General features: G+C 47.1%; 1 protein-coding gene across 3 annotated transcripts in view; it reads left to right on the forward strand.

Moving 5' to 3' along the window:
* SLC5A1 (solute carrier family 5 member 1) overlaps window positions 1-13,921 on the forward strand; it is an 83,449-nt gene that overhangs the window by 25,565 nt on the left and 43,963 nt on the right. For 2 of the 3 annotated variants that reach the window (XM_090257263.1, XM_090257264.1), the window contains one exon: window positions 11,255-11,326. In XM_090257263.1, coding sequence (XP_090113389.1) covers window positions 11,255-11,326 — 72 coding nt within the window. Of the gene's footprint in view, window positions 1-5,699; window positions 6,103-11,254; window positions 11,327-13,921 lie in introns of those variants that run through there. The other variant, XM_090257262.1, reaches the window with a different exon arrangement.

The following is a 13,921-nucleotide window of genomic DNA, read 5'->3' on the forward strand; positions in this document are numbered from 1 at the left end:
GAAGCACTTTATCTGCCCTTCCATTCCAAATGATAGCTTTGCTGGATAGAGTAATCTTGGTTGTAGGTTCTTGCTTTTCATCACTTTGGATACTTCTTGCTAGTCCCCTCTTGCCTGCAAAGTTTCTTTTGCGAAATCAGCTGATAGTCTTATAGGCACCCCTTTGTAGGTAACTTTCTTCTTTTCTCTTGCTGCTTTTAAGATTCTTTCTTTATCTTTAACCTTTGGAATTTTAATTATGATGTATCTTGGCGTGTTTCTCTTTGGGTCCAACTTGTTTGGGACTCTCTGTGCTTCCTGGACTTATATGTCTATTTCCTTCCAAATTAGGAAAGTTTTCTTTCATTATTTTTTCAAATAAGTTTTCAATTTCTTGCTCTTCTCTTCTCCTTCTGGTATCCCTATGATTCAGATGTTGGCACGTTTGGAGATGTCCCAGTCTTCTTATACTATCCCTGATTTTTTTTGTTTTTGTTTTTGTTTCTGAATTCTAGTTTCTTCATTCTATTCTGGTTGACTATTTCTTCCTTATGTTCCAACTCATTGATTTGAACTCCAGCTTCCTCCCTTCACTGTTGGTTCTCTGTGGATTTTCCTTTATTTCACTTAGTGTAGCCTTCATTTCTTCCCATATGCTTTTGCCTTACTCAGTTATTTCTCTGAGCATATCCTTACCACCAGTGTTTTGAACTCTACATCTAATAGGTTGGCTATTTCCATTTCATTTAGTTCTTTTTCTGGGGTTTTGTTCTGCTCTTTCATTTAAGTCATATTTCTTTGTCTCCTCAGTTTGGTAGCCTTCCTGTGTGTGTGTTCTTTTTTGTATTAGGTAGAGCTGCTTTGACTCCCTGTCTTGGTGGACCTGCTATGTTCTATGGGGCGGAGTCTTAAGTAATCACCAGGGAAGGGCAACCTGCTTCACCACTTCATGGCTCTGTATGTGGAGGAGGGGTTGGAGAGGGAACAATGCTGCTACCTGGTGTTGGAGGCTTGCTCAGCACTTGCCCCATTTCCAGTCACTTCTTGCACTTCCTGTATATAACTGGCATGCTTCTAGCTGTTACCTTGGTGATAGTTCCCAGAGTAGGTGGGTTTGCATATGTTCTAGGACTGTGCAGGCCCTTTAAAGGGACTTTCCTGAGAGACCAACAGTTTCTTCCGCCTCCCCAACCCTCACTTGTTTTCATAGCCAGAAGTTATGAGGCTTTATTTTCCCAGCACTGAAACCCTGGGCTTTGCAGTCTGGCCGGGGGCTAGGATCATGGGCTCCCAAGGTATCCCTCTTGATTTTTATCCTCCACATGTGAATGTGGGATCTCCCATTCCACCTGCTGCTGCTGCTGCTGCCTCCCTGCCAGCTTACTGTGTCCTCTCTGCCTTGACTTCCTGTCTCTGCCCCTCCTACCCATCTGGATGAATATGGCTTCTTTAAATCCTCCATTGTCGGACTTCCACACAATTTGATTTTCTGGCAGTTCTGGGTGTTTTTTGTTCTGAGGTTAGTTTTGTTCCTGCTCATGGTTGTGTAAGGAATCAAAGCATGTCTACCTACACCTCCATCTTGACCAGAAGTCCTCATTACCATTTTTTAACATCCAAATAATATAAAGAACTCATACAATATATGAGGAACTAATGGGCACATGAAAAGGTTCTCAAGATTACTAATCCTCAGGTAAAAGCAAATCAAAAGAACAATGAAATATGACTTTACACCTGTTAGAATGGCTGTTATTTAAAAAGACAAAAGGTAACAAGTGCTGGCCAGGATGAGGAGAAAAGGGAAACTTGTGCACTGTTGGTGGGGATGTAAATTGATACAGTTTCTATGGAAACAGTATGGAGGGTGCTCAAAAATTAAAACTAGTGCTACTATATAATCCAGCAATCTTACTTCTGAGTATACAGCCAAAGAAAACGGAGTCAGAATCTTGAAGTGATAGCTGTCCTCCCATGTTCATTGCAGATATTGTGTCTCATTCAAGTTTGTGACCCCTGTGCCTGGTGTGGAGCACATGCTCTGAATAAGTGAGTGAGTAAATGAATGAGTGACTGAATGATGTTCTCAATGTAGAATTACCAGGACTGTCATAGATAGGAGAGATTATTCTCTGATGATGAAATAAACTCACCTTTTCATTCTCCTCAAGTGACTTGTTGAATAAATGAAAGCAACTCATGAAAACTTTAGGACCAGCCAGGAGGTTGGGGAAAATGTATCTGGTGTGGAATTAAATTTTTATTTTTCTGGGGCTTGTTGCTTTGTGCATTTTTCAAAAAATTGTGGAGAAATTCACATAACATAAACTTAACCATTTTTAAAGTGAAGAATCCAGTGGCATCTAATGCATGAATCTGCCACATCTGTCTGGTTCCAAAATATTTTCATCACTCCAAAAGGAAACCCCATACCCAAGAAGCATGTGCATGGGTTTTAAGCTTCTGAAAGGCAGGAACTACATTTGTCTTGTTCACTTTGTGCTCCTGATGCCTTAACAAATGTTCAGCCAGTGTTTGTTGAATACATGAATGACTTTCCATGCCCACTGTTACCTTTGTGGGTCTTTTGCTTACCCAAGGATTTTTGAGCCTGTTTTTTGTGTTCCTGGAACCCCTGCCTCAGCAGCAGTTGATGGATGGGTGGTAATTGGCTATGCAGGGGGTGAGGGTCACAGGTGAGAATGCTGGTGAGTTCCTCAGTCTGTGCCTGCAGGCCTCTGGCTATTTTCTGCCAGAAGCTACTTCTTTTTTTCTACTTTATTTTCATACATATTTTAATATGTATATTAAATATATTAATATATTTTAGTGTTTCATATATATATTAATATGGTCTCTCTTATGTGTGGAATCTAATGAACAAAATAAACTGACAAACAAAATAGAAACAGAGGCATGGATACGTGGAACAGACTGACAGCTCTCAGAGGGGAGGGGTTTTGAGGGGCTGCATGAAAGAAGGTGAAGGGAGTAAGCAAAAAACGTGTATGTATAACACATAGACACAGAAAACAGTGTGGCGTTAGCCAGAGGGAAAGGGGGTGGGAGTGTAGGGGAGGTGGTCAGAGGAGCTGCTTCTTTGTCTCATCTCACAGAGGGAGATGGAACACATGGGGTGACAGTCACACTGAGCGGTGGCTCTCAGAGAGCTGACTTCTTCAGGACCTGAGTGACAGTTAACTCTTCCTACTCCATCTGCTTCCATCCTGGACTCTGGGTTTTCAGAAAACCAGAGCATTTGGCAGAAGACAGTGCCTATAATGCTGCTGACTTCTGCCTGCATCTGTTGTAATTAACGACTCACTGAAATGCCTCCCACCTCCAGGCAGCCCAGTGTCCAGCCAGGGGTGAGGTGCGGGGAGGAACAGAGGGAGGCTGCCCGGAGGGTGGACTTGGCATCAGGTGATGATGATGAAGATAAAGTTTAACATTTCATTGAGCACCAAATATGTGCTTGGAAGTGCACTGAAATGTTTTCCCTCTGTTCTCTCATTTATTTTAAATATTACTATCCTCAATTTGTAAGTGAGGACACTGAGGCCCCCAAAGTTAGACAACTTGTTTCAAGACTAGCTAGCTAATAAGAGGAGGAGCCAGAATTCCAACCAGGTATGCTTCGCTCTGGAGGAGCGTCCTGGGATGAGTGAGATGCTTTATGAGCATTGGCTTTTAGAAATGGTGATGAGCAAAAGAAAATATCACCCCTGGGGCCAGGAGATGTAGTTGAGGGGATGAGACTTAGGATGAAGTGTCATTGACACGTTTCTGACATGCAACTGTCCAGGGCTACCGTCCCCAGTTTATTAACAAGAGACAGAGGTTCAGAGAGTTTCAAGGCCCATGTTAGAATCATAGAATTGGCACCAGGACCCTTCTTAAGATAGCAGTTGGTCAAATTCTGCTAATTGACAGGCGAGGAAACTATTTTACAGAGGAAGTGATTTGCCTAAGGCCACTTGATAGAGGTACCAGCACCTGAACCCAGGCTTTTTGCATGCAGGCCATGTGCTGTTCCTGCTGCCCCAGGCTGAGGACCAGGGTTGAGGCAGTGCCTGTGCAGAGCTCTGGAGATGGAAGGCTGCGATGCCTTACAGCATCTCACCCTGCACTTCCTCTCTGAAGCCTGTCTGGGATTTGGGATACAAAGGAAAGAGCTATAGCCCACCACCAAGCAACCTGGGTTCTAATTCAAGCCTGAAACTGACATGCATTGGTGGACACTCAGAAAGCCTCTGTCAGATCAAACTGGATCTCAACTGTAGAGGTGATTCTTAGAGAACATAGGGGGCCTGTCCAAGGTCACTCAGCATGACAAAGGTCTAGCCAGGGCTCAGATGCTTGGATGAGGCCCACCAGGGGTCAGCCCCCTGTGGACTTCAGCTTTCGAGGGAGGGTCAGGAGCACTTTGTTTCTCTCAACATTCTGCCTTCCCCTGGCTCCCTCCGTGCCCAGACACCAGCTCAGGGGTGAGGTGGCAGCTTGAGACCGACTCACTGGTTCCCTCTTCACCTCATTCATCCTCATCCCCTCTTTGCCTGGTAGCTTTTTGGTTTTCACCCTTGGGTTTGGAGTCACCCCCTCCAATAGTGTCTTTTTCCAAAGCAGCTCCAATTCTGCTTCCTGGAAGGAGAATTCCTGCTCCCTGTGGTCAGGCATTATCATGGGCCCTGGATGTTGCCTTATACAGTTTACAGTCTGGTGGGGGGGGGGGGGTTTGGGGAAAATGGAAGACTGCAGCCTCAGTAGGAAGATCGAGCACTTGATGAGGGAGGAAGGGAGTGGACCTCAGAGGCAGCGAGGTGCAAAGGCACAGGCTGCTGGCATTTGGGCAGCCGTGGGTTGTTGCCTGGTGGTGAGCAGGGCAAACCTGGGGCAGAGCAGCATCCCGACGGTGTGTGTGGTCTCTCCCCTTCCGGGACCTCAGCACCCCAGTCAGGCTCCCTCTCTCCAGAAGTGGCTGCCCTGAGAGCATCTCCCGGCCATTCTCTGAATGAGGCCGGTGCGGGCCTGGGCTGCAGAGCCACATTTCTCGCTGGCTCGCTGTGTGACCTTGCGTGAGTCATGCCTCCATTCTCAGCCATCTCTGTTCTGAACCCCAACTATGTGTTTCCAGGTGGGCTGAGTCCCCAGGAAGAGTCAGGGTGTGAAGAGCTCCTTGGCGAGGACTCTCTGGTATCTTTTCTCCTGCCTGCCTGGGAAGGACCCCAAATCACATTATTGGGTGAAGCACAGAGTAAGAAAATAGCTCGTAGTAGGATTCCCTTTTCTAGTCTCAGCTTCTTCCTCCTCAGAGTGGGGTAACAGCATCCCTGAAGGCTGCAGGCTGTGGAGAGGAAGCCAGAAATGTGGGTGGGTGGGTGGCTATCCAGTAGCCAAGAGGTTGCAATTGTGATGAACTTTTACCAGCAACATCCAACGACTTTTGGTCCTCTCCAGAATGTTCTCCACGGAGACCAAGAACTTGGCAGATTCCTGGGAACAGCCAGTCCAGCATCCATTTTATACGTGGGGAAGCAAGGTCCACAGAGGGCGTGGGACTGGTCCAAGGGCAGGCGGCAGGTGACTCGAAGCCTCTAGGCGCTTGGCCCCAGGCAGCCTGGTTCCTCAGTGGAGCCGCTGCGCTCTCTGCTAGGGAGTGGCCCGCCTCAGTCCGAGATCCGTCGGGTGCCTCCTGCGGGAGCACAGCGGGCCTTTGTGCCAGGCGGGCACCACCCCCTGGTCGGCCCCTCCCAGCCGGCGGGTGAGCCCTTACCTGCCGGCCGGCAGCCGCCCTGTCAGCAGTTCAGCGCGCTGCTCCCTCGGTGCTTTGCGTCCAGAGCTGCTCCCCCGACGGCGCAGCGCAGGGCTCCCGCACCGCCGCCTGGCTACCGCGACTTCGCGGGTGCCTCCTCCGAGGCTGATCATTAACCCGAAGGCCTTGTAAGGAGCGAGTGGCCTCGGCGGGAGGGACACCTCGTCGCTGCCGCCATGGACACTAGCACCTGGAGCCCCGCGCCCACCGAGACTGCTGCGCCCCTTGCGCCCCACGAGCGCATCCGCAATGCGGCCGACATCTCTGTCATCGTGGTGTATTTCGTGGTGGTGATGGCTGTCGGGCTGTGGGTATGTGGGGGCCCTGGGACACTCGCTGGCGGAGCGAGGGCCACCGGGCGGGACAAGTTGGGGCGGCACACGGAGGAGCAAGGGCCTGAGTGAACTGCGAGGAGGGACGGGGGGATGGCCTTAAGGGTGTGTGGGGCGAAGTGGAAATAACTGGGAAGTGCTTAAGAGGGAGCCAGGCGAGGAGGCGAGGGAGAATGAGAAGTGGGCCGGGTGCTGGCCAGCACGGAAGATGGACACCTGGGACCTGGGAGCAGGGAAGGAGGGTGGGAGATGAGGGGCAGGGTGTGAGGGGCAAGAGAGGGCCAGCCTGTAGCTGCAGGGAGGGCTCCCAGGCTCGGGAGGAAGTCACTACTGTCTTGCCTCTTAGTCATCCAGTTTCAGACGGAAAAGCAGCCACGTAGATGGGGAAGGACACACCAGCCTCTGCCAGGTGCAGGTGCTGTGGGACAGCCTAAGGAACGGGGGCTTTCTGGTGTCCCCTTCCCGGGGAAGGCTGGCCTGAAGGCCTTGTGCCGTGGGATCCCAGGGCTGGAGACTGTGCCAGTTGGGAAAGCTGAGTGAGGAGGAGGAGGAAGAGGAGGAGGAGGAGGAGGAGGAGGAGCAGGAAGACTGGAGGGCGGCCTGGCACCTGGAGGAAGGAGATTCGTGTGGCTCCCCTTTGGGAGTCTAGGGACGCACCAAACCAGAGAAACTTGTTCTTAGCATCCTGGAACATGAAAATTTCACCTGTGACAGACTCTGGTACACCTAACAACCAGAAGAGGTGTTTTAAATTTGCAGAACTTCTAGCCACTGGCAAAGGCTTTCATGGAGGGTGGCAGGCCAGGAGCAGAGGGTGGTCATTAACACTTGCATGGCCGGCCACAAAGGGTATTTTTTCCCTAGGGATAAAATGAAGTGTTTTTTTTAAAAAAAGTAATTGTAGAAACCAGATGTGACTAAAAGCCTCCCAAGTGTCACAAGAGATTGGTGTGGCTGACTCTTCCTCTAAACCCTCAGCTTCCCAGAAGTGTCCAACTAGGAGCTAGGATTCTCAAGTTTAATAATGTCTTTGACCTAGGATAACCTGTCTCAGCCTCAGTTAACTCAAGTGTGATAAGGACACAATGTCACTTATCCTTACGATTCCCCCAGGTTGTTGTAAGGACCTGCAGAGTTGCGTCTGAAAGCGCATTATGGATTCTAGAAATCTTTAAAACTACTATGATTATTTGCCCTCCAGGGTGTGACCCAGGAACTGAATTTTTTTTTTTTTTTGTTCTTTTAAGTAAAATGAGCAAAAGTGGTCAGCTGGGTAGGACAGCTTGACAAAAAGCCACGAGACAGAGAGGGCAGGAATGTTGTCTGAGATTGCAGTACATGGAATTATTCCTGGAACTCAGGTCTCTTTTCCAGGACACCAGGCACTTTGCCGCCTTGCCTGCCTTCCTCCTTCCGCCCCTCCACAGCTTGTACGTGTTGGAGCCCAGACACGAATCTGTCATTTGCTCACTGTGTTGTATTGCCTGTTTCCCAGACAATGACCGATAATCTTCATTCCCTTAAGCAATCTTATTTCATTTAGCCCTGCCAGTCCTGATGATTATGGTGTTTACACTTTTCAAATATCTGCGAATCAGAATCACTTGTCCCGTTAAGTGCTACTTAATGAGTCTGCTAGTATATGTCCACATTTAATCTTCCCCTGCTGGGCCCTGATCATTTAATGTGCTGATTTTCTTCCAGTTTACATTCCTCTTTTTTCTCTTGGAGTGTCAAGAATGGCTTGGTTCAGGGACAGGCATCCTGACTCTTGCATGATCTCTGGGCTGCAGAGACAGAGTGGGTCAGCCCCATTGTGCCTCCTCAACTTAGAAAAGAGACAGCTAATGTCCCCCTGTCACCATCCCCATCTCTTCTAACATTATTTTGTTCTGTTTTATCCTCTTCCAGCACTGCCTCATCCAATCATATTGGGGCTTGACCTTATTCTTCAGTGTACAGTTGATTCTTGAACAACATGGGTTTGACCTCTGTGAGTCTGCCTATATGCAGATTTTTTTTCAGTATATATTTGGTTGGCCCACCTGTATCCTGGGGTTTTGTACCTATGGATTCAACTGACCATGGATAGAAAACTATTTTCAATTCTTGGTTGGGAATTTACAGATACAGAAGGCTGACTGTATGCATTGTTCTGCGCCATTTTGTATAAGGGACTTGAGCATCTGTAGATTTGGCATCCATGGGGCTCCTGGAACTAGTCTCTCATGAATATCGAGGGACAACCACAGGAAAGTGTTTGAGGAGTCAAAAGTTATATATGGATTTTCAATTTCATGGGGGTTGGCACCCCTAACCCTCATGTTGCTCAAGGGTCAACTGTGTCTCTTCTAGTTGCAGGGTATAGGGGCAAATTTAATGCCATAGGTTATAAAATGAGGTCTGGAATCTTAGCGTTTTCCTTTGAGCATCCTGTGCTCATGGAGATAGTGTCTCTCTATTTGTAGGGAGTGAACAGCGGGGCGAAAGGAGTCAGGGTCCATGAGCTGCCATGCATGCCCCAGGAAGCACCTACAGAATGCTGCTGACAGACTGTAGAATGCTTGCCTGGGATTGGGGGTGGGGAGGTGTTGCTCATTTCCATAAGGAGTGTTAAAGGTGGGAGAAGGGGGTATAATGGAGCCTGGGGGAATTAAGAATCCCATTCATTTAACTTCTTACTGATGTGTACCATGCACTTGGCATTATATTAAGCATCCTGGGGGAGTAAATATTTGTAAAATGATCACCACAATCAAGCTAGTTAACACATCCATCACCTCACATGGTGTGGTGAGAACACTGAAGGTTTACTTTCTCAGCAGATGTAACTATACCAGGCAGTGTGATGAACTACAGTCACCATGCTGTACATTAGAGCTCCAGAATTGAATCATCTTATAACTGAAACTTTGTACCTTTGACGAACATCTCTTCACGGCAATGAATATGTATATCAAAACATCACATTGTATACCTTAAATATATACAATTTTATTTGTTAAGATGCCTCAATAAAGCTGGAAAGAAAAATTTTAGTATAATATAAAGTAAAAAAGATTGTAAGAGATATGTATGAGGTATAGATGGAGTTGTCTAGATGTCACAGGAGAGAGAGGTTATTTTTGTTCAGGGAGTGGAGGAGAAGACTTCTGTGGGGGAGTGTCAGGTGAGGCTTCACGGTGAACGTGGTGTTTGGAAGGTCCTCGGAGGGTGGGTATGCAGGGCCTGGCCTTTTGGAAGTGAGGGGATGAACATTCCGGAGAGGAAAAGGCTTCTCACCTTCTATCCATCCCCAGCATGCTTCCTGAATTGTTCCAGCTCCCCACTCTAGCTTCTGGCCTTGTATCATCTCCCTCTAAGCTCTTCATGTCTAAGGCCAGCTTGGAAATGTGTGTGGGTTCCAACTCCACTCTTCCTGTCCCTCCAATCCTGCCTGGGGGATATCAACCTTCTTCAACTTCAGAATGATATTCAGAATGGTCTTTCCCTGGCCAACTGCTGGAGCCTGAGTTCTTGGGACTTATTTTTGTTTCAGCCCTAGCCTCCTTCTCTGCTCATTGGGTCTATTGGTTCTTTTGTTCTTCCCAGAAACACCACAACAGAGGCCCCAAGAGTATGTTCTATCAGAGGGAGGACCCTGCCAGGAGTCCAGAAAGATCTGAGCCGAGCTCTCCCTGGCACTGTCTAGCACAGAGGGCGTGCACCAAATCTGCATTGATTATATGGATGTATGAATGGTCCTGCCCCCTAAAGGACTAAGTCCAGTACATCTTTGCAGGCTGAGCACACAGCGATGTGCTCTCTGTAGTAGACATATTTGCTGAATGAATGGTGGGTTTCCAAGTACCTGGAATGTCACCATCAGAGGTTAATTCCTTTTGACCACTGATACTCTTCAGCCTTGGAGGTCACCTATGAAAACAAAACATAAACACCTCTGACAGGGCTAAGTCATTGTCATCCATTGGCATTTTCAGAGAGATTAGCGAGCTTCAGCTAAGGGAAGGGCATTGACACAGAGAGAGCAAGGGGAAAGGGGGCCAGGGCAGAGCCAGTGTCCCCCTTTTGTGCTGGAGGACTGGGCCTGGGCCTGAGCTGGACTAGGAATAAGCTGAAGGTTCAGAGGCAACGTTCCAAGGAGCTGTGAGAGGAGCTGGTGGTCATTTATTGAAAATGCATGTCATTCTTTTCTCATCAACTTTCAGTGGCTCCCGACGGCCTATATGGAATAAAGCCCATTCATTTTAGCCTGGCATTTGAGGGCCTGCAGTCTGTCCCCATGTCTCCCCACTTTCCCCATCTCTACACCTTAACCAGGTCCATCGGACAACATTATTCACCTTTCCCTCTTCTCCACAGTGGCGCGGCTCTTCCTCTGTGCCATCATCATGCTGTTCCCGAAGTCTGAAACGTCCTTTCCTTCTTTTCTCTGACTAGCAAACCCCCCTCTTTCTTCAAGACTTGCTGAAATGCTGAAATTCTGACACCCTAGTGAGAAGGAATCTCCTTCTTCCTCTGTATTTATGGTAATAATTATTCCATAGTATTTACAATACATTGAAAAGTAACGGTCCCAGCAATCTCCTACCTACATCCCCAAAGAGGATAGTTTTGAATTGAGTTTAAATGTTTGGTGTTTTATGTAATATTTAGTATGAATGCTGTGCATTCCTGTAGCTTCTTTCCCCTTCTCCCCCTCCCTCCCTCCCTCCCTTCTTTCCTTCTTTTCTTTTCTTCAGCATTATTGAGGTATACTACACATATCAGTGGTACTTTTAAAAACTATGATGTCAGGCACTTGGAGTATGCTTGTAAAAAAGCCATCAGCCTTTCCATTTCCCCTTACAGACAGATCCAGGTGGGGTGACTTGCTTGAAGCCACACCATGAGCTCACTGCAGAGCTAGCATTTAAACCTTGTGAGCCTCAGTCTCCTTGTCTGTCATGTGTTGGTCCCTCCCTGCTCCATCTGAGCCCACTGGAGCTCCAGGGCAGTGAGGCATGAGGAAGTGCTTCAGAACATGAAGTGGGAAGAAGAAAGTGCGAATATACGGGGAGGTGTGTCCTTCTGGCTGGCAAGGTCACTCTGTTCTAGTTTTCTATTAAACTTTTGACCCTTTCCTCCTCAGGCTATGTTTTCCACTAATCGTGGGACCGTTGGAGGATTCTTCTTGGCAGGACGAAGTATGGTGTGGTGGCCGGTAAGTTCTCTCTGAAATACTGTTTGCTGAACTATAATATTCCCTGTAGGAGACCATCTTCTTCTTGGGTTGGGGCAGTGGTGATTCCTTCTTTCTGCCTTAGATTCCTGGTAATGGGTCTCTGCCTCACCAGGTGTCCTGGGCACCCTTGCCTTCTTGTGATAAGGGAATAGCCTTAAAAAAGTAATGTTTGGAATCCTTCAATCCTTCAAGAGTTGGAGGAAGGGAATTCACAAGTGGGCAGGGAAGAAAAGCAAAAAGAGCACACAGGCCGAGGAGATTTAAGACAAATTTGGAGCTTCCACTTCTGCATCTATAAAACGAGGATGCTAAGATTTACCTTCTAGGAGTGGTATGAGACGCACACACCTCTTATGAGCTGGAAACTCAATAACTAGCTGTTTGCTACCTTTTTGCTATTTTAAATCCCATGGGAGAAAGCCATTATCTGTCCTATTGTGGGTGCCTAATGCAGTGCCTGATACACGGGAGGCCCTCGGGACATACTTGTTGAATGGATGGAAGAGGAGCCCCTACTGTTCCCAATAACAGTTTTCTTCATCTCTTAGTGGATTTTTTATTTTGTATATGTAAGAGGTGCTTTCCCTGACCCTTATATGAGGGCAGAACTATCCCAGTCAAAGAACGTGTGCATGGACGAAAGAGAAACTGGGAGGTTCCTTCCATCCTATCAGCACAGGGCTCTGGCTGGTTTATTAGTTCAGCCCAATGACTGTTTCCATCCAGAGTTCTCGCCCGAATGACTGGTTGACTAAATTGGTTAAATTGTGCAACTCCTTGGGCTTAGGATACAAACAAGCCTGGCTGGTGAAAGAATGGGTAATGAAGCCTACATACAACAAGAGACGGGAGGAAGAGCAACAAGAAAGTAAAGAAAGTGAAGTCATTGTCATGCGTAGCTCAGAGACAAGTTACAAGGGAATCATGCTACATTTGGGCTTTGATTTGTTGTTTTGAGATGAATTTTAGTCCTTGGTGTCTTCAAAATTGCTTAGATTACCCCTGAAGTCAGTTTTACCTTATCCTTAAGGTGGCCAAAAGCAGTGGGTGGGGTTGATTTCTGTGGTGGGTCCCTCATGGTGGTCTCCCCTGACACTGAGTGTGGGGAGAGGCACACGTATTCCGATGCCTCCTTTCTTTCTTTGTCAGGGCTTTTGTGTTCTCATGCTTTGGACTTGGGAGTTTTCCTAAAAGCTAATGTTGAATAGGCAGCTCAGATCACAAAGTGCAAGACAAGGCGGTCCAATATGGTAGCACTTATCACACTGGCTGCTTAAATTGAAATTAAAATTAGATAAATTAAACATTTTTTTTTCCTGAATCATATTAGCCATATTTTAAGTGCTTAGCAGCTGCATGTGGATAGTGGCTACCATACTGGACAGTGCAGACCTAGAGCTTTCCCGTCATCGTAGGAAGGTCTATTTAGAGGGTGCTGCTCTCCAGGTTTCAGAGCCGAGGCTGGCCTGAAGTCTTAGTGGGCCTGAGATTGGCTGAATTAGTTAAATAGGACCTTGACGTTTACTTTAATTATTTTGAAAACAGTGCACCCCCCACCCCATCTAATGCTTCAGTGTGCCCTCCAGTAAGCTTGCCAAGTGCTCATCCAGCCTCAATTTGTCCCCTTTTCTCCTCCCAACCCCCGCCCCCATGATGACAGAACACATAACTTTTCATGTAAAATTTCTAGCGCTGATTTAATGGGGCTAAGATCTTCCCCTCCAATCTCTGGGTCTTGGGGAAGCCAATGAAGGCTTAGGAGATGCGCATTTTGGGCTATGCCTGGGAACACCTCACACCTTAACCAGCAATGATGACTCTTCCTGACAATGCCCAGGTGTGGGTCTGGGCTGAGAGTTGTTTGGTGAGAGGAATTAGCCCCACCCAAAGCAGGCAGGGTTCAATGGTTCACGTGGGATTTTCTGTGAGGGGGATTTTCCTTATTCTAAACAACAGAGAAACATCACATTATTCTTCTTTTGTACAGAAGTCACTGCTTCCTTGATGAGGCTGTAATTCAACTTTTCTTAATTTGCATCTAATGCGTCATGAGATTGCGTTAATGGTTTCTAAACCTGTCCAGGCATCAGGATCACCTGGGTGTGCTTTCTAAATATACATATTCCTGGGCTGCATTTCAGACCTACTTAGAAAAAAGAAAAACACCTTACAAGAGGGCCTCAGGTGTCTGCATTTTAAAAAGCTTCCTAGATACTTTTGATGATCAGGCAGGTTTGATAATTCCTGGTTTGGGTAGACTCTCCTCTATCTGGTCAGACTTACTGAAACATCACCATCTGTTAGAGATGCTGGGAAAGGAGATTCTTAATGTGGAAGCAGCGACCTGTAAGTCTCTGCCAACTCTAGAATTTTTCTAAAATACTTTAGAAAGTAGAATGAACGTGGGCTTTGCTGTTAGAATATCTGACCTGCCACATTTACTCTTTGAGTGGCTTTAGGCAAGTTGCTGAACTTCCCTGAGCTTCAAGTTCTACCTCCACAAAATAGGAGAATAATACCTGCTTTGGAGGGTTCCTATCAGAATTAAATGAGACAATGGCTGTATAGCACTCA

Source organism: Furipterus horrens, unplaced genomic scaffold (genome assembly GCF_987537825.1).
Source record: "Furipterus horrens unplaced genomic scaffold, mFurHor1.1.pri manual_scaffold_11, whole genome shotgun sequence".
Taxonomy (NCBI): Eukaryota; Metazoa; Chordata; class Mammalia; order Chiroptera; family Furipteridae; genus Furipterus; species Furipterus horrens.